Genomic DNA, 20,990 nt, shown 5'->3' on the forward strand with positions numbered 1-20,990 from the left:
GGGAGAGAAGAAGGAAAAGAAAGAAAGGAAAGCAAAGAAAGAAAGGGAGGGAGGAGGGGAGGGGAGGAAGAAAGAAAATGTCACAGCAGCAGTACGTGGCTTGCAAAGCCTAAAATATTTACTATCTGGCCCTTTATAGAAAAAGTTTGCCAACCTCGGCTCTACAGGAACCTCTCTTCTGACTATACAGAAAAAATAGGCCTTGGCCTTTACAAGACTTCCTACTCTTTTACTTTGCAGGCATCACACCTCAGAATGTTCCTCAGTGTGTATCATTGTATATATGTTTTCTTTGGTGTATCTGGAGGTTTAAAAGTCTTAGGGCTGTGACCCTCTTCCACTGGGACAAAAAGACACGTTCAGGTAGAAAAAGAGTGGAAGGGGAGAGAAGGCTGGAACTGGGGTTTGCAAGAGGGTAAGAGGGCCCGGCTACTGGGCGGCGGGGCTGTCAATCTGTTAGTTAGTCAGCGATGCTGAACCCCAGACCGCTTATCTCTCCCTCCCCAGCCTACAGCCCGGTAGGAAATGGTGAAGAATGAGAGAGGGAGATTAGGAGGACAAACCGGCCTCCTACGGGTCTGACATTTAGGCATTTAGACACAGTGTGGGGGGGAGTTCGGGGGTGGTGCACAGTGGCAACTCCCCCTACCCCCTAGGCACACACTTTCTATTACAGCTTGGGGGCAGAGGTGACCCAGTGGAGGGAGCCGACAGGGAGAGCCGCCGCCTAAAGAAAAACTCCCCTCCTGAGGTCCATTCTGGCTCCGGCACTATAATTACCACAATTTTCCAGATGAGGAAACTGCAGCCTAGAGATGCTCAGTAACTTGCTCAAGGTCACATGGCTAAGTCGCATAACCTCAGTTTCCTTATCTTCAAAACAGCTTTAAGGAACTACCTCATAGAATTGTGGCCTGCGACAATGCCTGTCACATATTACTTGCTATCATCACAGTTATTTGCCTCTACTAAGACTCCTTCCGCTCCACCATTCATTTTCCCGGCAGAATATTAATAGCTAACATTTGGTGAGTGCTTCCTGTGTACCACCTTAGCGAATATGAACTCAGAAAATCCTCACATTTATTAACATCACCACTCCCATTTTGGCCGCCACCAGCCTTGTCCACTTCCCACCGCGCTCCAGGCCCACCAGCCCGCCCTCACTACGTCATCACGGCGCGTCCCGCGGGAAGCCACTGGGAGGAGAGAAGACGCCCCTTTCTAACGGCCTTGCTTGCTTGCACTCTTGAGTTAATCGCACGGTACAGTTGGCGCCGGTCCGGAGGGCTCCTAAGGTAACACTTGACAGGGACGGAGGGACGGCGGCCATGGCCGCCAGGACGACAGCGGCGGTGGCTGGGGGAGGGGCGAGGTTGACCCCGAGCGCATCGTCCAGCCGCTGGCGCGCGCTTCATACAGACGCAGCACGGCCTGCGACGCCAGCTCCCGCGCAGACCCGCAGTTTGTGAGTTCGCGGGAGGTGTGGCCCGCACGAGGGGCGCGGCCTTGCGGCAAGACCCCCAGTGTGGGAGGGATTGGGGCGGGCTGTAGAGAGCCCCGGCCCAACGGAAAAGAGGGTGCTCAGGGAATTTTGAGGCGTAAGCCAAAGGCGGAGTTTGAAAAAGGGGCTGCGCCCGCGTCGACGGCGGGGGCGGGAAGGGGGAGGGGCTAGCGGGAGGTGGCTCGGAACTGGCTGAAGGAGCTTGGTGAGGCGTTAGGGATTGGGCCTGGGTAGGGGGTGGGGCCTGGTGGAAGGAAAGGGGCAGTCCCCTGAGGAGCTGGGCTTGTTGAAACGTTAGGGGCGGGATCTAGCCAAGTGGAAGGTGCCGGTCGGGCCGAAAAGGGGTGGAGTTAAGTGGATCGTTAAGGGTGGAGTCGGGGCCCTGGCTGGGTCTGGCTGAGTGAAAGAGTGGGTGATTATCCCGGGAGATTGGCTGGAATGGGCAGGTTTGAGAAGGGGTGGGGTCTGGGCGAGGCTTTGAGGAATGAAAGGGTCTGGGAATGGGGCTTGATAGAGCGGAAGGGGCGGTGATTAGCTGGAAAGGGAAGGCTCTAGAACGGACTGAGCCAGGGGGTTAATTGCTCTGTGAAAGGGCAAGACTTTGAAAGGAGAAAGAATAGTGTTAAAGGGGTGGAGCCTAGTGGAATGGGCGGGACCAGGTAGAATGGACACCCTGCTGGAGGGAGAGAGCCTTCAGAGGCAGAGTTTAGAAGGTGGTGTGGAATAGATAGCAAAAGGGATAGAGACTAGCGTAGGGGGCGGGGCCTGGGAAGGGCTGGGATGTAGGGTTTTCAGGGCGTTGGGCCCTTTCAGAGTCACCTCCACCCCACCCCCAAGAAACGCGTGAGGGGTGAAGTCTCCCCAGCCATGACCTCCACCGGCCAGGATTCCACCACAACCAGACAGCGAAGGAGTAGGCACAATCCCCATCCCCCCGCCCACGACTCCAGCGTCACCTCGGTGAGACCCCAGACCTCGGTGAGGCCCCACACCTGCCCTGATGAGGGGGAGGGGGAGCAGCGGACCGTGCGTTGGACTCTGACCCTTCTCTCTGTTTGGCAGAAGCGAGGTGTTAAAAAGGGTGCCATACTCCGCTCCAGCCCCAATCTAGCGGAGGTAAAGAAGAAAGGCAGAATGAAGAAGCTTAGTCAAGCAGCCGAGCAAGACCTAGTCGTGGGGCTGCAAGGGCTGGTGAGAGGGGCCTGGCCGCAATTTAACCTCCTGTGACAATCAAAACCCTGAGCTTCTCCATCCTGGACAGTGTGGGATGCTCCCTCTGACTCAGGCCCTCAGTGCATCAGTCTCTCCCATTTTTTTTCCTTGCAGGATCTGAACCGGGAGGCCAGGACACTGTCTGGCACTGGCTTGGTGTTCGATGAGCAGCTAAATGAATTCCACTGCCTCTGGGATGACAGGTGAGGCTGGCTCCTCCAGGCCATACCCAAGCCATACAAAGACAAACACTTAGAGCCCATTAGAAGAACGAATCCTGTCTTAATCTAGCCTAGAGAATGGAAGCAGATGATTTAGGGAGATGGGGCTCAGGCTTGAATGGGTTGTTTTCATTTAGTCAACAAACATTTATTGAGTGCCTTCTGTGTGCCGGAGATGGTGATACAAATGTGTCAGACAAGACCGACAGGGAGCTGACAGATGAGTAGGAGAGCAGGTCACTAAACCGCCATCAGCAGTGTGAGGTGTTTAATGAAGGAGGACCTAAGACCAGAGCTTTCAAGAGTGTTTAATAGAGGACCCTAGACTAGCATCCAGGGTTCCCAGAAGGATTCCTTGAAGAAGGGATGTTTGTGCTGAAATGGAAGAATTACACTTCCCATTCAGTCACACATTACAATCCATCAGCAAATTCTTTTGGCTCTGTGTTTGAAATGTATTCAGTATCTGACCTTTCCTCACCGCCTCCACTGCCACCACCATCATCACTCACCTAGACTTGCAGAGGCCTCCCTGTTTCCACCCTCACCCCTGCTGCCTGTTCTTCACACAACAGCCTAAAAAAATATGTACGAGATGATATTCTCTCTCTTAAAGTCCTTCAAGGGCAGGGCGTTACCCTGAAGGTAAAGTTCAAATTCTTCATCCTGGCCTCTAAGGTTCCATGTGATCTGGCTCCATATCACCACGGTGACCTCGTCAGCCAATCCTCCCCCTCATTCGCTTTGCTTCACTTCACACACACTGATCCCCTTGCTGTTCTTCCAACATGCGAGGCACTCTCTCATCTCAGGCCTTTACCCTGGCCAATCCCTTTTCCAGAGATTCATTTCCACCTACTTGTCTCCTAGTTAACATTCACATCTCAAGGAGACCCTCCGAGAGGACTTTGCCTAGCCACTCCCCTTCCGCCACACCTGAGCATCAAGATATTCCTAGCCCATGCCGTTGTTTGTCCATTATTATACTTATGTGTTTACTAGTTTAGTATCTATCTCCCCTATCCCAGTGGAAGACTCAGGATGGCAAAAGACTTCATTATTGAATACATATCTACCGTCTCCTGAGGCGCTAGGGACAGGCAGTACACAAAACAAACAAAACTCCTGCCTTTGTGGAGATTACATTTTAGAGGAGGGAGACAGATAGTAAACAAGGAAAAAGCAAGTGATAAAGTGTGTTAGAAAGAGAAGTGCTGTGGAGAAACACTGAAGCGGGAGGGAGAGTAGCAGAAAGTGCAGTGGAGGGGACTCTTCAGTTTTAAATACGATGATCAAGGAAGGCCTTACTATCTGAGCAGGGATCTGAAGGAGGTGAGGGAGTGAGCTATGGAGGCATCTGGGAGAAGATTGTCCTGGGCAGGAAGAAGAGCTAGTGGAAACGTACTTGGTTTGACTGAGGAACAGGGAGGAGCCCAGTGTAGGAGAAGCAGTGAGTGATGGAGAGAGCAGTAGGAGATAGGGGTCAAAGAGGGGATGGGGCAGGTCGTCAAGGGCCTTCTGGGGCATGGGGAGGACATTGGCTTTTACCCTGAGTGAGCTGGGAGCCAGGAGAATTTTTTTTTTTTTTTTGCGATACGCGGGCCTCTCACTGTTGTGGCCTCTCCCACTGCGGAGCACAGGCTCTGGACGCGCAGGCTCAGCGACCATGGCTCAGGGGCCCAGCCACTCCGCGGCATGTGGGATCTTCCCGGACTGGGGCACGAACCCCTGTCCCCTGCATCGGCAGGCAGACTCTCAACCACTGCGCCAGCAGGGAAGCCCCAGGAGAAGTTTTTGAGTAGAGGAGGGACGTGACCTGATTTGAGTTTTAACCAGTGTCTGGGCTGCTGTGCAGAGAAAGGACTGTTGGGGGAGCAAGGGCAGAAGCTGGGAGGCCAGCTGTGTGCAATAGCCCAGGCGAGAGATTATGGTAGCAGCAGTGGGGGTGATAGGAGAGGGCCAGGCTCTGCATATATCATGAGAACAGAGACCAACAGACGCCAGGGATGACTCCAAAGTTTCATGCGTCAGCAGCTGTGGAAGGGCAGATGGGGAAGATGTGCAGAAACAGATGTGGTGCTCACCAGTGTCATATATATCTGTATCTATATCTGTATTTGTATCTCTGTCAACCCAGCTTCCCTGAAGGCCCTGAGCGGCTCCATGCCATCAAGGAGCATCTGATCCAGGAGGGCCTCCTGGATCGCTGTGTGTCCTTTCAGGTGAGTCCCCCAGCCGACATCCTGGGCAGAGGGCAGCAGCTGGTGGGACAGCCTGAGCCTTAGCACTTTATTCCTCATGTCTCCCCAGGCCCGATTTGCCGAAAAGGAGGAGCTGATGTTGGTTCACAGGTGAAGGCTTAGGGGCCTTGTAGGGATGGGGAGGAGGCTGCCCTGGGCCAACCAGGGCAGGCCAGATGCTTTGGGAAGGAATGTCATGGGCTCTGTGGTCTTGGGCAAGTCACTGAGCCTTTCTGAATCTCAGTGTCATCACCTGTAACTTGGGGGCTAGTAAACATGAGCTCCTCAGGAGGGCTTGATATGTGTCGGGTGCTTAGAATGGTGCCTGACATATCATCAGTCCCTGATGAGCTCTTTTTGTTATTATAATCTGATGTGTAAACAGATGATGGATATGTGGACAGATCAGGGGGTTCCCCCAGGGGGCTGAAGGAACCCAGAGTAAGAGTCCTGATGTGGTATGGCTCAAGGAAAGTTAGTGTGGCAGAGGGGGTATCTTAGCTGAGCTTTAAGAGGAGAAAAAGAATGAGTCCCATGAAACAGAAGGCTGAGGAAAGGGAGATGCAGACAGCTGGAACTGTCTGGTCAAAGACCTGGAGGTACTGGGCTTCCCTGGTGGCGCAGTGGTTGAGAGTCCGCCTGCCGATGCAGGGGACACGGGTTCGTGCCCCAATCCGGGAAGACCCCACATGCCGCGGAGCGGCTGGGCCCGTGAGCCATGGCCGCTGGGCCTGCGCGTCCGGAGCCTGTGCTCCGCAACGGGAGAGGCCACAACAGTGAGAGGCCCGCGTACCGCAAAAAAAAAAAAAAAAAAAAAAAAAAAAAAAAAAAGACCTGGAGGTAGGATTTGATGTGGCCAGAGTAGAGGGCAAGGGTTGTTACTGGAAATGAGGCAGGCTGGGGAAGAAGCAGGGAAGTTATCCTACATCCCAGCTATTCCCTGGATTGACAGTTGAGGAGGCCTGACTTGTCCAGGGGTTTGGTGCATGGAGGACTCAGCTGGGAAGGGGATAGGGCCCTGGTTCAGGGCCAGGGAGGGAGGCGGGCCCCTGAATCCCATCCCCCATCTATGTACCCAGTCTAGAATACATTGATCTGATGGAGACGACCCAGTACATGAATGAGGGGGAACTCCGTGTCCTAGCAGATACCTATGACTCAGTTTATCTGCATCCGGTATGGATGAGAACTGTGAGGGCAGAGGGTGGTGGCAATCCCGGGGTCCCCCATCCCTACATCCACCCCACCTTGGAGCGGGGCAGCTGAGTGGACAGGGCTGCTATCTCCCTCACTCCCTCTCTGGCTCCCCACTGTCTCTCCAGAACTCATACACCTGCGCCTGCCTGGCCTCAGGCTCCGTCCTCAGGCTGGTGGATGCAGTCCTGAGGGCTGAGATCCGGAATGGCATGGCGATCATCAGGTAGGACCCACTAGCATAAGGCTTTTTTACTTTACAAAAAATTCCTTTCTCAAATGTAAAAGGTAATGGTATGGGAAGTATATTCACATGGTTCAAGAATCAAATGTTAAAAAAGGTTGGGGGTCCGGTACAAGTAAAAGTCCTCCCCACCCCCGTCTCCAGACACCTGCTTCCTCTCCTGGAGGCAGTCGCTGTCACCAACGACTCTTGTGTCCTCCCAGAAATAGTCTGTGCCATTCATGGAATAAATACCATATTTTGTTGATTCTAAGATGTATATTTTTTTTCATATTTGAAACATCTTGAAATCCAGATGCATCTTATAAACAACGGTGTCTCAGAATTCCTTTGGCAGCATTTTCTGCTTTGTTATTGGCATGTAAAATCACAGTACATCTTCTCATCATTGGCATCTCAGAAGTGATGAAATGCAGAAGACGTAGCTTTTCTCCTACCTCCCCTTTTTTAGCCACAAATTATGGTAGCACTCGACACACTCCCTGTATCATGCGTTTTTCACTTATATATCTTGGAAAGCTTTTCTCTTAACAGTGTATAGCCTAGACCCATGTAGAACGCCATTATACAAATGCACAGTAAGTTAACCTGCCTGCTACCACTGGGCATTTTGGTTCTCTCCAATCATTTGCTGTTTCCAAAAAATGCTGCACCAAATATCATCCATTTATAAACATGTTATTTCACCCTTTTTGTTATATAGGTTGTGGACTAAGTCCCCAGGAGCAGAAGGACTTGGTATGAGGGTGTATGCATTGATAATTTTAATGAGCATTATCAAATTTCCTTCAGAGAGAGAAGAGTAGACTGGGGGTGAGGATCTGAGGGACCCAATTACTCAGTTCCTGGCAGATGTGCAGGCATCGGCACTGGGGGAGTTGGTGGTCCAGGATTAGAGAGCAGGGAAGAGTCCATCTCTGAAGAGGAGGACCCCTCACCACCATCAATCTGTGGCCTTCCCTGCCCTTCCCAGGCCTCCTGGACACCATGCCCAGCACAGTCTCATGGACGGGTATTGCATGTTCAACCACGTGGCTGTGGCTGCCCGCTATGCTCAACAGAAGCATGACATTCAGAGGTCAGCAGCAAGCAGCAGGGCGGGTGTAATGAGGGTGGCACAGGGTTGGGTATCTTGGTCTAGGCACTTCCCCCAGATGCTCCTTGATCTTCTTACATAGTGCCCCCCTCTCTTTCACTCACAGGGTCCTTATCGTGGATTGGGATGTGCACCACGGTCAAGGAACACAGTTCACCTTTGACCAAGACCCCAGGTATGCCCGGAGTACCACCCTAGATGCTAGACTCCCAGCCACCCGCCACCTTTACAGGCGCAGCCAGAAGGGGCCCAGGAGGGAAGGGGAAGCATTCACATTTGTTGGGCCTGCCCTGGCAACAGGCTTGGTACTGCCCTCTGTGTGTCTGCTGTCTCTTAATTTCACTCTGAGGCAGGGACTGTTGGGTTCCCCATTTTACAGATCAGGGAACTGAGGCTTACAGGTTAAGAGGTCATAGAGAGAAGAAGTTGAAGAGACGAGATTTGAGCCTACAAATGCTTGGAGATCTCGTTCACCAATTTATCCTGGAGCTGGAGTGAACCTCAAATTACTACTTTATGTTTTCCGATTATGACAATACTGCAAATTTTATTTCTTTAAAAAATTAAAGGGAGTTAGTTCCCTGGTGTCCTAGTGGTTAGGATTCCGGGCTTTAACTGCCTCTGCTGGGGTTCAACCCCTGGTCGGGGAACTGCGATCCTATAAGCCACATGGCATGGCCATAAATCAAACAAAAAAATTAAATATCGAAACGTCTAAAACAGTGAGTCTCCTGTAATTCTTATCACGTCAAAAGTAACTGTTGATAGTTACAGAATTTTTCCTGTAGATGTACGAATATTCATCATTATCATTATTATTATTAACATACTACCACTACATTTTCTTCAACAACTTGCTTTTTGCATTTAACAGCATGGTTTGGACACCTCTCCATGTTAGTTCCTCTGAAAAGCATCTTGTTCTTTTGTAAGAGCTGTACAGTGTTCCATTGTATGGCTATACCTTTGGCCATTTAACCCCAGGACGTTTATAGGTCTTCCTAGTCTTTGCTCCACAGATAATTCTACAGTGAATAGTCTGGTAAATATATAATTTTATACTTCTCTGAGTATATCTGTAGGATGAATTTCCAATTCGTCAGAGGGTCACTGTGCTTGAAAGTCTAGAATCTAGTGCCAGACTTCCCTCCAGAAAGAGAACCACCTTACCCTTCCTGCAGAAAGTGATTGAGCCCATCCTTGTCAGTAGGGGACACTACTAAATAGTTGCTGTTTTATCCAGCCTTTTATTGAATTGACTGCATAAATTCCACTTATTCTCATGGTTCCTGAGCTCCTGTGGCCCATTATCTAATCTAGGTTGGTTGTTCTCCAGACATTGCTTTATTATTTTCCACCATTCAGTGTTGCTGACAGTTGTCTAGATGTCAGTCTGATTTTCATTCCTTTCCGATATATTTTCCTCTCTGGGAGGTTTTAGGTTCTATTATCCCTGGTGTTGTGAATTTTCACCCTGCCCCTCATTCTGCTTACCAGTGGTAGATATTTTGCATCTGAAGACTCATGCCTTTCTTAAATCCTCAGAAGTTTTCTTCTATTAGATTGTTGATGATTTCTTCTACTGTGTCCTCTCTGGTCTCTCTGTTAGTCAGATGTTAGACTTCCTGGGTTGATCCTCTGTGTCTCTTATTTTTTATCTCATGTCTTCTGTCTCTTTTTTCCTTTTGCTCAGTGTCCTGGGAGATTTCCTCAACTTTACCTTCCATTCCTTCTTTTAAGCTTCAAGAGCACTTTCTTCCTCTCTGTGTTTATGCTCTACTAAGCTTTAGTTTAGTTGTTTTCCTTGTCTTCATAATAGTATTTTAAGGGCTATCCAATTTGTCTCCAGCCAGGACCCTCCTGATGGAGTTAAGAGATTGAGAGATGGGGACCTGGGAGATTGAAGGTCATGGATAGATTTTTTTCATTTATACATTCTTATTCATAAAGAAGAATGCATTGAATATATTCACAATTCTTCATATCTATGCATATAGTCATATATCCACAAAATAACACAGCTATTGCCTCCAATGCACTTTTAAAACGAAAAAGAATGATTAATGACATTAAGGAATTCTTGTTATTATGCCTAAGAAAATTAACAAGAATTCATTTAGTAAACTAAAGCTTAGTAGTTAAAAGAAACAAGTAAATTTAGTGAATTGGTTATTCAGTGAATTGGCTATTCAGAATTGATTTTGTGAGCATTGACCTGGATCTGTGCTTGACTTCTCCAGAAGGGAAACCTCAGATTGTCTTGGGTGACTTCCCAACCTGTTCAGCATGGGAGAGGGCCTGCTGTGGCCCCTGGAGCCTCAGACTACTTTCCAGAGATGTGTTGAAGTCTCTAATTGTCTGACATCCTTTCTCCCACTTTCTGTCTTCCTGGGTTGATATTTGTTTAAAATTCCTTTGCTATCTTTTGACTAGGATTGTAGGATAATGAGGAGGTATACCTGTGCTATCAGTCCACCATTCTTTTACTGGAAGTCAGTTGAACTTATTTTAAAATCTCCTTCTATTTGCTTTATAAACTTAATTTCCTGGGTGTTAGTTCTTCTGTTTGTTGACTTTGGTGGCTCTCTTGTGGGGTGGACTTTCTTCAAATCTTTTCTTTATTCCTATCTTTCCTGATGATAACATTTATGTTCTACTGTATGTTTATCTGTTAGAGTCAAAAGTAAAACAGTCAAAAAAAAAAAAAAAAGTAAAACAGTCATCTCCCATCTCCTCAAGACCAGAGCTTTCACATGGTCTTTATCCCCCAATTCCAAAAATCCTTGTATACCAATTGCATTTAATTTCACAACTGTATTATCAACATTTATTAAAATGTGACTGTTAAGTTTGTCTAGATTTATTGCTTACCACTATTTCTTGCATTTCCCTAAAAAAGGAAAAAAATGCTGCCTTAAGTCCTTTCTGGAACAAGGCAGGGGGTGGATGAACAGATGGATGGAAGGATGGATGAGAGATACTCATTTTGATCGCCTCAGTCAGAATCAAGCCCTCCTACTTGGCTTACTATCAGAACATATACCATTGTGTCTTTTCAGTATCTGTTCTGTGTCAGCCCCCCTCACTGCTCTGAGTGCTCAGTTTCTCACCTAGAAAATAGAAGAAATAGTAGAGGTAGCCTGTAAGGTATTGGAGACAAGGAATTGCCCCCTCACTGGCCTCATGGAGCCCCAGCCAGCATCCCCACTCCAGCTCCACGTACAGAACCAAGTCCCACCCCTCCTAACCCCTAGGCCCTGAGTCTCCCCACTTCCTTCAGGGAAAATACTAAGCTCCCTAGCCTTGCCTGGCGTTCTTTTCAGCCTTAGCCGGCTCCCGCCAACTAAGAGTCTCATGCCTCTGTGGGCCTCCAGTGTCACAGGGTTTGTCCTGCTGGTGGCTGGGCAAGCATGATCTAGAGTCCCCCACAGGGTCAGGAGCCCTAGGGGGTGGGATAGACTTGATAGCTCTCAGGGTGTCAGAGCTAGAACTGGGTGGGCACTGAGAGGGGCAGCAGTGTTTGCTGAGGGAGCAATTTCAGTAAGAGAGCAAATGAATGAGTGAGTGAGGTAATGGATAAATAAATGGAAGAATTAATGCATGAGAGGATGAATAAGCTGGCAACTGAATGGAAGAATGAATGAATGTATGAATTAAAGAATTCATGGGGAAATTAATGAGAGAATGAATGAATGGTTGAGTCAACTGTGGTAGCTGTGGGTTGGGGGTTTCTGGGGGGACCGATTCCTCAACCCCCACCTCTTTTTTTTCTCTGCCTCTAGTGTCCTCTATTTCTCCATCCACCGCTACGAGCAGGGTCGGTTCTGGCCCCACCTTACAGCCTCCAACTGGTCCACCACAGGTTTTGGCCAAGGCCAGGGATACACCATCAATGTGCCTTGGAACCAGGTCAGTATCTGCCCACCCTTTGCCCCCAAAATGAGGCCCACCCCTGCCCTTCAGGGCAGATGGCAGGACGTCCCCATCATGCCTCCCTGTCTGCAGGTGGGGATGCGAGATGCCGACTACATCGCCGCTTTCCTGCACGTCCTGCTGCCAGTTTCCCTTGAGGTCCTGGGGGTCTGGGGTGTGTTGGGGCAGAGGCGATGTTGAGGGAAGGGCCGTGAGGGCAGGTGGCCTCATGTAGTTCCTTCCCTCTCAGTTCCAGCCCCAGCTGGTCCTGGTAGCTGCTGGATTTGATGCCCTCCAAGGGGACCCCAAGGTAAGGCAGGTGCACTGGGATGGCAGGAGGGCAGAAGGGGGCCGCACAGAGCAGGGCTGACCCTCCTCGTCCCTCCAGGGCGAGATGGCCGCCACTCCGGCAGGGTTCGCCCAGCTAACCCACCTGCTCATGGGTCTGGCAGGAGGCAAGCTGATCCTCTCACTGGAGGTGAGTGACTCACTTCGTCTCTCAGCCCGTGGATCCTGGAAGACATAAGAACAACTTTCAGTCCTGTCCCAGCAATTCCACTTACTAGCTGAACAACCTCTCCTAAGTCACTCAGCTTCCCTGTGCCTCTGCTTTCCTTATGTAAAATGGTCGTTAGAATAGTAGTAATCATCCCATAATACTGTCCAGCACATGAAATGAAGTCAGCCTTCAAATGCCCTGTTGCTTGGGCTTCCCTGGTGGCGCAGTGGTTGAGAGTCCGCCTGCCAGTGCAGGAGACGTGGCTTCGTGCCCTGGTCCGGGAGGATCCCACATGCCACGGAGCGGCTGGGCCTGTGAGCCATGGCCGCTGGGCCTGCACGTCCGGAGCCTGTGCTCCGCGGCGGGAGAGGCCACAGCAGTGAGAGGCCCGTGTACCGCAAAAAAAAAAAAAAAAAAATGCCCTGTTGCTTGACAACACCCTACTCTCCTCTGGTAACATCTGGTTCTTTCCTGCCCTCCCTCATGTGAACTCCTTCTCCCAGGGTGGCTACAACCTCCGCTCCCTGGCTGAGGGCGTCAGCGCCTCGCTCCACACCCTTCTGGGAGACCCTTGCCCCGTGCTGGAGTTCCCTGGCGCCCCTTGCCCGAGGTGAGCCCAGGTGGAGGAGGGGAGAAGTAGGCCCCTCATTACCCACTCAGGGGCCAGTTGGTCACATTTTCCTCTCCCTTGCCCTCCAGTGCCCAGGCGTCTATATCCTGTGCTCTGGAAGCCCTTGAGCCCTTCTGGGAGGTCTTCGTGAGATCAGGTAGTTGTCAGGGAGTGCGCTGGGTGGGGGGTTGGGCAGGGAAGGAGCTGTGGGAGGAGACTCCTCCAGACCCCACTCTGACTTTCCTCGATGCCTTGGTGGGGGAGGGTCAGGCCCTCTCTCACTGGGCCCTGGTTTCAGGCCTCCCACCCCTTTTTAGGTTTGGGTAAACTGAGTTCCAGAGTATTAAGGGGATCCAGGGTGGGGGAGTAGGAGTAGGGTGAATGTGGCCTCCCCATGCAGCTGAGACCCTGGAGGAGGAGGACACTGTGGAGGGGGACGATGTGGAGGAGAAGGAGGCGGAGGGACCATGGCAGCCCCCTGAGCTCCCAATCCTGACGTGGCCGGTGCTGCAGGCTCGCACAGGGCTGGTCTATGACCCACAGATGATGGATCACTACAACTTGTGGGACAAGTATGCAGTCAGAGAGCCGGGCTAAGTGGGAGGAGGGGAGGGAGCCCCCACTTCAAGCGCACTAAGCCCTGCCTCCGACTCCCCCACTCCTAGCCACCATCCCGAGACGCCTCAGCGCATCAAGCGTATCATGCACCACCTGGAGGAGTTGGGTCTTGCCGGGCGCTGTCTCGCCCTGCCCGCACGTCCAGCCACGGACGCTGAGCTGCTCACCTGCCACAGGTCAGACCCCTGTGGCCCGGTTGGGGTGGGGCCTCAGAGCACGCAAGCCACCCTGGGGGCTGGAGCCTGGGCTTGCCTCTGTTACGTGGAGCTGCTGCGAGACACAGGAGAGGACGTGGAGGGGACAGAGTTACCTGGCTGTCCCCTTGAGTGCCCCCTCTGTGCCTCCAGTGCTGAGCACGTGGATCGTCTGCGGGCCACGGAGAAGATGAAGACCCGGGAGCTGCACCGCGAGGGCGCCAGCTATGACTCCATCTACATCTGCCCCAGCACCTTCACCTGTGCGCAGCTGGCTGCTGGCGCCGCCTGCCGCCTGGTGGAGGCTGTGCTGGCAGGAGAGGTGCCTGCACTTTGGGGAGGGGACCTTGGGCTCCAGGAGAGGAAGTCCTGGGGGTGGAGGGTGGGGAAAGAGGCGGCTCTGAGAGGTGGGCCAGGCCTGAAGAAAGGGGGCATGTAATGGGAGGAGATCCCAGCTCACCAGAGGCCTGGCTCCTGGGGAAGTACACCCAGTGGAATGGGGGCTACAGGCTTGGGGGCCCCTAGCAGCTGGTGGAATAGTAGAGGGACAGGAGAGATGGAAGAGGAGAGGAAAGGGAAGGGAAAGCGGGGAGGGTGGGTGGTCTAATCTTTGTTCCCTGCCCCTCCCCCAGGTTTTGAATGGCATTGCTGTGGTGCGTCCCCCTGGCCACCATGCAGAGCGGGATGCCGCTTGCGGTTTCTGCTTCTTCAACTCTGTGGCTGTGGCTGCTCGCCATGCCCAGGCCGTCAGTGGGCGTGCGCTGCGGTAAGTGCTCCCTGCCCCCACCGCCTGGTGCTTACGCAGCAGGCCCTGTAGTACAGCCCCCAAAGTTACCCTGAACCACCCAAGGGTCCAATTGCCCAGCACTTCCAGAAAAGGACCAAGGATCTAGCCTTTCAGTGCTTACCCAGATAGGATCCCCAGATTGCGGCAACCAGGTGCTTATAAAACAGCATCTAGGGTCCCCTTCCCAGAATTTCTGGCCCTGATGACTATCCCAACAGAAGCCAGGGTCCGGCCTCTGGTGCTTCCTTCAAAAGACCCACAGTCTAGCCCCTGGCACTTACCCATACAAGGCCCGGGATCTGGCCCTGAGCACTTGCTCGGGCCCACAGTGAAGCCCTTAGGACTCTGATAGGACCCACAAGCCTGCTTCCCAGTGCTTTCCCCAGGGACCCAGGGTCCTCCCATCCACAATAAATGCCCCTGCATACAGACTCCAGGGGTCTAGTCCCTGCCCTCCCCCAGGGGGCAAGTGTCCTGGGGTAACTGAGAAGCTGTCCCCTCCCTCCTCAGGATCCTGATCGTGGACTGGGACGTCCATCATGGTAATGGAACTCAGCACATATTTGAGGAGGACCCCAGGTGAGGGGCTGCGGCAGGGGGTGGGGTGTGGTCAGGGAGGTGGGCGGGCCATGCCTTATGGGTGCCTCGCTAACCAGGCACATCCCTCCTTCCCACCGTGTTCCTGCAGCGTGCTGTACATTTCTCTGCACCGCTATGATCATGGCGCCTTCTTTCCTATGGGGGACGAGGGCGCCAGCAGCCAGATAGGTCAGGCTGCAGGCACGGGCTACACCGTCAACGTGGCCTGGAATGGGCCCCGCTTGGGTGACGCCGACTACCTGGTTGCCTGGCATCGTCTGGTGCTTCCCATTGCCTATGAGGTACGATTTAGGACGCACGTGACAAGACTGTGTGGGTGGCAGCAGGCGTGCATGTGTCCGATGTCTCAGTGACTGATCCTGTGAGAGGACCTGCAGGTGGCTGCTGTGATGGCTTTGGGGGAGGGTATGTGACTCTGATGGCCTTTGGGTATGTTTGTGCAGTGGCTGTATGTGACTGCCTTCTGTGTGTAACTGTGAGGACTTGGGAGTGTGCGGGGGTGGTCTTGCCTGGGGGCGTGCCTGGCTGTGTACCTGTCCTGTGTGTACACCATCACTAGTGCCTATCTGTGTGTGATGGTGGCCCCATGTGACTGCCATCTCTGTGGAACTGCACGTGCCAGGTGGAGAGGGGTTCGAGCACGTGTGAAACTCTGCTATTTGTCACTACCGCTGCTCTGTGTGGTGGGTGTGATATTGTACGTCATTGACATTGCTCTCTCTGACAGCCAGTGTGTGACTTTCTGCATGTGGAAGGCTGTGTGTGACAGTCATCTCTCTCTCCTATGGCCTATATACATTTCCCTGACTCTGTGTGAGTGGCTGTAGGTAACTGCCTCCTCCGTGTGTAAACTGTGTGTATGTGTGGCAAATCATGTGTACATGACTAACTCTGAGGGTAGATGAACGTGAGCGCCATCTCTGTGACCTCTGTGCAGACATGCGTGTTCAGATGTGTATGTGTGTCTGTGCACAGTTGGCTGTGACTATCTCTGTGTGTGTGTAACTCTATGAAATAGTATGTGTGACCATGTGCAAGCGACCACCTCCTGTGGGTGCAACAGCACATGTGACTATTGTGACTGTGGTGGTGGCATGTGTATGATTGTGTTTGTGCAGGGGTAGCTGTGGATTACTGTTCCCTCTGAGAAACTGTGTGTGCGTGTGTGACTAGTACTATGTATAGTCTGGTCTGTGTGAGACTGTCTGATTGTGTGTGGGTGTATGTGACTGTATGTGACCATCTTCTGTGTGTGGCACCTGTGTTGTCATCTTCTGTGATGGAAACGTGTGCACCTTTCTTTGGTACCATGTGTGTAAAACCCCGTGTTGTGCCCATGTGTCCCATGTTTGACCCAGGGAGGGGAGTGTGTGCCTCTTGGTCTCACCCTTGGGTGTGTATGTGAGGACATATCTCTCCGTCTCATGTCACTATCTCTTGACATGAGTCTCCACATCTCACAACTCTGCTTCATGACCCTGTCCGTCTGTTTCTCACATCTCCATATCTCTGTATCTCGGGTCTCTAAATCTGTGTCTGATGTGTCCACGTCTCTGAATCTCTCTTGTGTCTCCATGTCCTCCCCTCCCTATTTTCAGGGCTCTGGTCTTGTGTCTCCCGGGCTCCAGGTCCCATGTCTCCATCTCTCTGACTTGCATTGCCATGTCTTCGTTTGTCCTTGTCTGTGTCTCTAGGTCTCCCTGAACTGCTGCCTCCCCACGCCCCCACCCTCATGCTCATGTGTCTCTTCTCTCCCTGCCTCAGTTTAACCCAGAACTGGTGCTGGTCTCAGCTGGCTTCGATGCTGCCCGGGGGGACCCACTGGGCAGCTGCCAGGTGTCGCCTGAGGGCTATGCCCACCTCACCCACCTGCTGATGGGCCTGGCCAATGGCCGCATTATCCTTATCCTAGAGGTAGCTGTCTCGGTCCCTCTTCCTGCGGTGGGAGGGTGGTCGGGAAGACTTGGATGTCCCCACCTGGGGTTGTGGGCACACAGTGGGCATTAGTAATAACACCAGCATTAGCAACTTTAATTGAGCACTCACTATGTACAAGACACTCTTCTTGGCACTTTACGTGCATTATTAATGCATTTACTTAACAAAGCAGCCTTGTGATGTAAGGTCTACTGACCTCATCATTTTCCTCTCTCAAGATCAGGGAAACTGAGGTACAGAGAGCTGCGGTGACTAGCTGGAGGTCACACATTTAATAATGACGGAGCCAGGCCTTGAACCCAGGCAGCCTGGCTCCAGCGTCTTTACTTTTTACCTCTACTTGAACTACCTCCAACAAAATCCTGAGACAAAGGAAATTCACTGACCTTTTGTAAAGTACTCAGTGTCCCCACCCCCTGTGCCTCAGTTTCCTTGTCTGTAAGGTGTGGATGGCCAATCGTGGAGGGGTGCCTGGCACATGGTAAGCCCTGTGCAAGAGCTGTGGCTTCTTATGGTTATGCGTTGTTCGTACATTAGTTTAACCCACTCAGCAACCTTCTGTGCTGTCATTTGTACTCCTTCACAGATGAGGACAATAAGTCACAGAGAGATTAATTGGCTGGTAAGATGTCCCACTGTGTGCCCAGGCCTGCCTGTGGCAGGGCAGGGTGGTGGACCCTTTCCTCAGGTAGCCCAGGTTCCAACCTCAGTGCTGCCTCTTACCAGCTGTTAAGACCTCAGACAAGTCATCTAACCACTGTGAGCCGCAGTTACTTTATCTGGAAAAAGAGCAGAGACTGGGGTTCCTGTAGAGTGTGAGAAAAGAGGGTTCCCATACCAGGTCAGGATACAGATTCACATAGAGAGAAAGACCAGTTGTTCCTGTACCAGGGCAGGGCAGCGCCTTCTGTGGGTAGAGCCAGGGGTTCCCATACTGTGAAGGCAGGTTCCTGCACGGATTCAGCACATGCGGTTGTGAGGATTCAGTGCTTAGAATAGGGTCTAGCACACAGCAAGCACTTAATGAACGTCAGCGCTTACTAATGTTGCCATCAGTACTGTCATTCTTGTGGTTATTATTATCTTGCACTTTATGTCACAATTCTGTCCCCCTCAACAACCACCTCACATAGTGGGCGCTGTCCATCTGACAGATGTGGGTTCTACTTACTTGTCCCCAGTACCTACCCTCCAGACTTGCAGGACCCCAAGGGGAGACTGGGAGGCAGGACATCTCATCTCCCAAATTCCCTGAGGACCCCCCTCATCATACCTTTCCCTCCTCTTTTCCTTAACAAAGGGTGGTTATAACCTGACATCCATCTCGGAGTCCATGGCCGCCTGCACCCACTCCCTCCTTGGGGACCCGCCACCCCTGCTGACCCTGCTGCGGCCCCCACTGTCAGGGGCCCTGGCCTCGATCTCCGAGACCATCCAAGTCCATCGCAGATACTGGTGCAGTTTGCGGGTCACAAGTGAGTGGGTGAGGGGAACTGCGGGCAGTGGGGGCTCAGGGGAGGGCAGGGATTAGAGGTGGGAGAAGGGATAGCACCCACACTCAAGGATCTCCCTTCCATGGTTCCAGAGGTCAAAGATAAAGAGGGACCCTCCAGTTCTAAGTTGATCACCAAGAAGGCACCCCAGGCAGCCAATCCTTTGTCAGCCAAGGGGATGACCATGCCAGAAGGGAACATTCTGGAGGCAGGCACAGGGAAGGCCACCTCAGCAACATCTGTGAAAGAGTCCACTCCAGGCCAGACTACGTCAGAGACAGCTGTGATGGAGTTCACTCAGGACCAGTCATCAGAGACAGCCATGGGAGGAGCTGCTGCGCTGAACCAGGCCACCTCAGAGGCAGCCACGGGGGATGCCACGCTGGACCAGACCACCTCGGAGGAGGGTGTGGGGGGAGCTGAGCTGATCCAAAGCCCTCCAGCCTCATGCACTGACAATCAGACTCCTCCAGCGTCACCCATGCAAGGAGCCACAACCCAGATATCCCCCAGTAAACTGACTGGAAATCTCAGGACCTTGGAACTAGACAAGGCACAGGTAAGGCCCACCACACCCAGGTAGGGGGAAGAAGGGACAAGAATCAGGCCTCCCGGATTCATCTCTTATCTCTGTGTGTATAGGAACCCCCAGAAGAGGAGGAGCTACTAGGAGAGGCAGCTGGAGGTCAGGACATGAATGAGTCAGTACTGATGCATGTCACTGGAGACCATGCTGACACTGACCAAGTGAGCTCTGGGAGAGGCTAGAACAGTGGCTTCCTTCTCATGCCCATTTGTGCCTCCACGTAGGAGCATGGGCTATAGGGACATATAATGGGGAGGTGGAGTCCCTACCTTACTCAGTTTCACCCACCCCCAGGCCATGTTTTACGCTGTAACACCACTGCCCTGGTGTCCCCATTTGGTGGCAGTATGCCCTGTACCTGAAGCAGGCCTGGATGTGACCCAACCTTGTCAGGACTGTGGAGCCCTCCAGGAGAACTGGGTGTGTCTGTCTTGCTACCAGGTATGCAGCCGAGGAAAGGGATAGGGTGGAGGTTGGCGCAGGAGCAAACCACAGGTGGGTGCTGATTCCCCACCCAATGCTCACTCCCCAACCTCAGGTCTACTGCAGTCGTTACATCAATGCCCATATGCTCCAACACCATGAAGGCTCGGGACACCCGCTGGTACTCAGCTACGCCGACCTGTCTACCTGGTGTTACCACTGTCAGGCCTACGTTCACCACAAGGTGGGCCCTGGGCAGACCCTCTAATGTGTGCACACTCACTCACACTCCCCCCTGCCCCCCCACACCTTTTGTGATTGCATAAGGGGCGAATGGAGACCCTTCTGCATGTGGGATAGGCCAAGAGACAGGGCGGTTGAGGGCTGGAGTGGGGGTAGCCTCCTGGCTGAGGTAGAGGGGTGCTCACTCTTACCTCCCCTCTCTTGCCTCCTCCTCAGGCTCTCCTAGCTGTGAAGAACATCGCCCACCAGAACAAGTTTGGGGAGAACATGCTCCACTCACACTAAATCCCAGAGTGTGCTCCTCTTCTTCACCTTCTGAGACCCAAGATAGACCAGCCTTAGTTCATTCCAAGCTATACCTTTGATGAGGGGTAGCCTCACTCCATCCCATCCTGAAGACCCTTTACAACTCCCCCAGGGTGCTGATTTAAGTGTATATATTTGTAAGAGGACTGTGATCAATTATAGATCTCCCACTGCCTGCTCAAGGGACTCCATCTACTCTGCTCCAGAAGGCAAGAGGAGCAGCTCAGTGACCCCAAGAGGGGGCTGATATAAAGATGATACTTTGGAGGGGAGGGGGATCAACTGGCAGGTATGGCGGGGTTGCATATGTAATAAAGTACAAGCTATTACAAAACTTGGAGAAAGCTTTTAATCTTGAGTGGGTAAAGAAGCTCACCCTCCTGGCCAACAGGGCTGATGAGTAATGAAGGAATGAGGGTGTGGGTCTTTATCAGGTCAACCCCCTGCTCATCCAAAAACTAACTGGAAATAGAGCAAGCAGCTTGGCTGGCTCCATAAGAGATTAAATGGTGGGAATCTGTGAGAAAATGAGCTCCTGCCTTAGAAATAGGAGCCTCACAGCCAGTCCCAGCTACACCCTGGGCTGGGAAGGCAAGAAAACTATCATGAAGTGTCTTCACTAGGCCTCAGTGTCTTCATCTGTCTTTGTCTTGATTGGGGGGTGGGGGGTCCAGGTTTAACATACTTGGATTTGGTCGTCATGGGTAGCTTCCTGGGGGAAGGAGTGTCTACCACTGACCAAGGGTGGGGAATTGTGGGATAATTTTAGGGTTTTTTTTCTCCCACATAATGAGAATTGCTTTGGCAGCTCAAAGGAGTCTGGGCTGAGGTTTCCTGGACTTTTCTTCATGGCCACCCTCTGACCCCAAGATGACCACCAGAGCCCCACCCAATCAAGAAGAGGAGAATGGGACGGGGAAGGGTCAGCTCAGTCATCCATTTTGAAGGAGCATTGTGGTTGCCCCTGCCCTCACAACTCCTGCTTACATTTTATTGGTCAGAATTGTGTCACATGACTGCCATAGCTGCAAGGGAGTCTACAAAATGGTGTAGCTTGGAACACGTCCATC

General features: G+C 52.2%; 1 protein-coding gene across 10 annotated transcripts; it reads left to right on the forward strand.

Moving 5' to 3' along the window:
- Positions 1-1,190: 1,190 nt before the first annotated feature.
- HDAC6 (histone deacetylase 6) lies at positions 1,191-20,238 on the forward strand. Of its 10 annotated transcripts, none has more exons than XM_079911406.1 (29): positions 1,191-1,298; positions 2,342-2,482; positions 2,567-2,695; positions 2,831-2,919; positions 5,075-5,159; positions 5,248-5,288; positions 6,257-6,353; positions 6,500-6,597; positions 7,589-7,693; positions 7,818-7,886; positions 11,494-11,620; positions 11,717-11,782; positions 11,874-11,933; positions 12,012-12,101; positions 12,626-12,732; positions 12,822-12,889; positions 13,133-13,304; positions 13,398-13,526; positions 13,698-13,866; positions 14,177-14,310; positions 14,842-14,910; positions 15,020-15,212; positions 16,696-16,845; positions 18,170-18,344; positions 18,455-18,921; positions 19,005-19,109; positions 19,243-19,389; positions 19,487-19,615; positions 19,831-20,238. In XM_079911406.1, the coding sequence occupies exons 2-29, from the start codon at positions 2,372-2,374 to the stop codon at positions 19,897-19,899; spliced, it is 3,450 nt and encodes a 1,149-aa protein (XP_079767532.1). In that variant the 5' UTR covers positions 1,191-1,298; positions 2,342-2,371; the 3' UTR covers positions 19,900-20,238. The 10 variants fall into 10 exon arrangements, 9 of the variants coding, with proteins under 9 accessions (XP_079767532.1, XP_079767536.1, XP_079767530.1 ...); XM_079911404.1 differs by having other exon boundaries at positions 1,209-1,298; positions 2,318-2,482; XM_079911408.1 differs by having other exon boundaries at positions 1,209-1,298; positions 2,318-2,482; positions 19,005-19,047; positions 19,295-19,389.
- The last annotated feature ends 752 nt before the right edge of the window (positions 20,239-20,990 follow it).

The sequence above is a fragment of the Stenella coeruleoalba genome (genome assembly GCF_951394435.1).
Source record: "Stenella coeruleoalba genome assembly, chromosome: X".
Taxonomy (NCBI): domain Eukaryota; kingdom Metazoa; phylum Chordata; class Mammalia; order Artiodactyla; family Delphinidae; genus Stenella; species Stenella coeruleoalba.

Bases quoted from the DNA above. Each gene is read 5' to 3' on its own strand.
- HDAC6 (XM_079911405.1), top strand. From the start codon at position 2,372: ATGACCTCCACCGGCCAGGATTCCACCACAACCAGACAGCGAAGGAGT. The intron at 7,887-11,493 runs GTATGCCCGGAG...CTCTGCCTCTAG, and splicing joins ACCTTTGACCAAGACCCCAG to TGTCCTCTATTTCTCCATCC. The intron at 12,890-13,132 runs GTAGTTGTCAGG...CTCCCCATGCAG, and splicing joins GGAGGTCTTCGTGAGATCAG to CTGAGACCCTGGAGGAGGAG.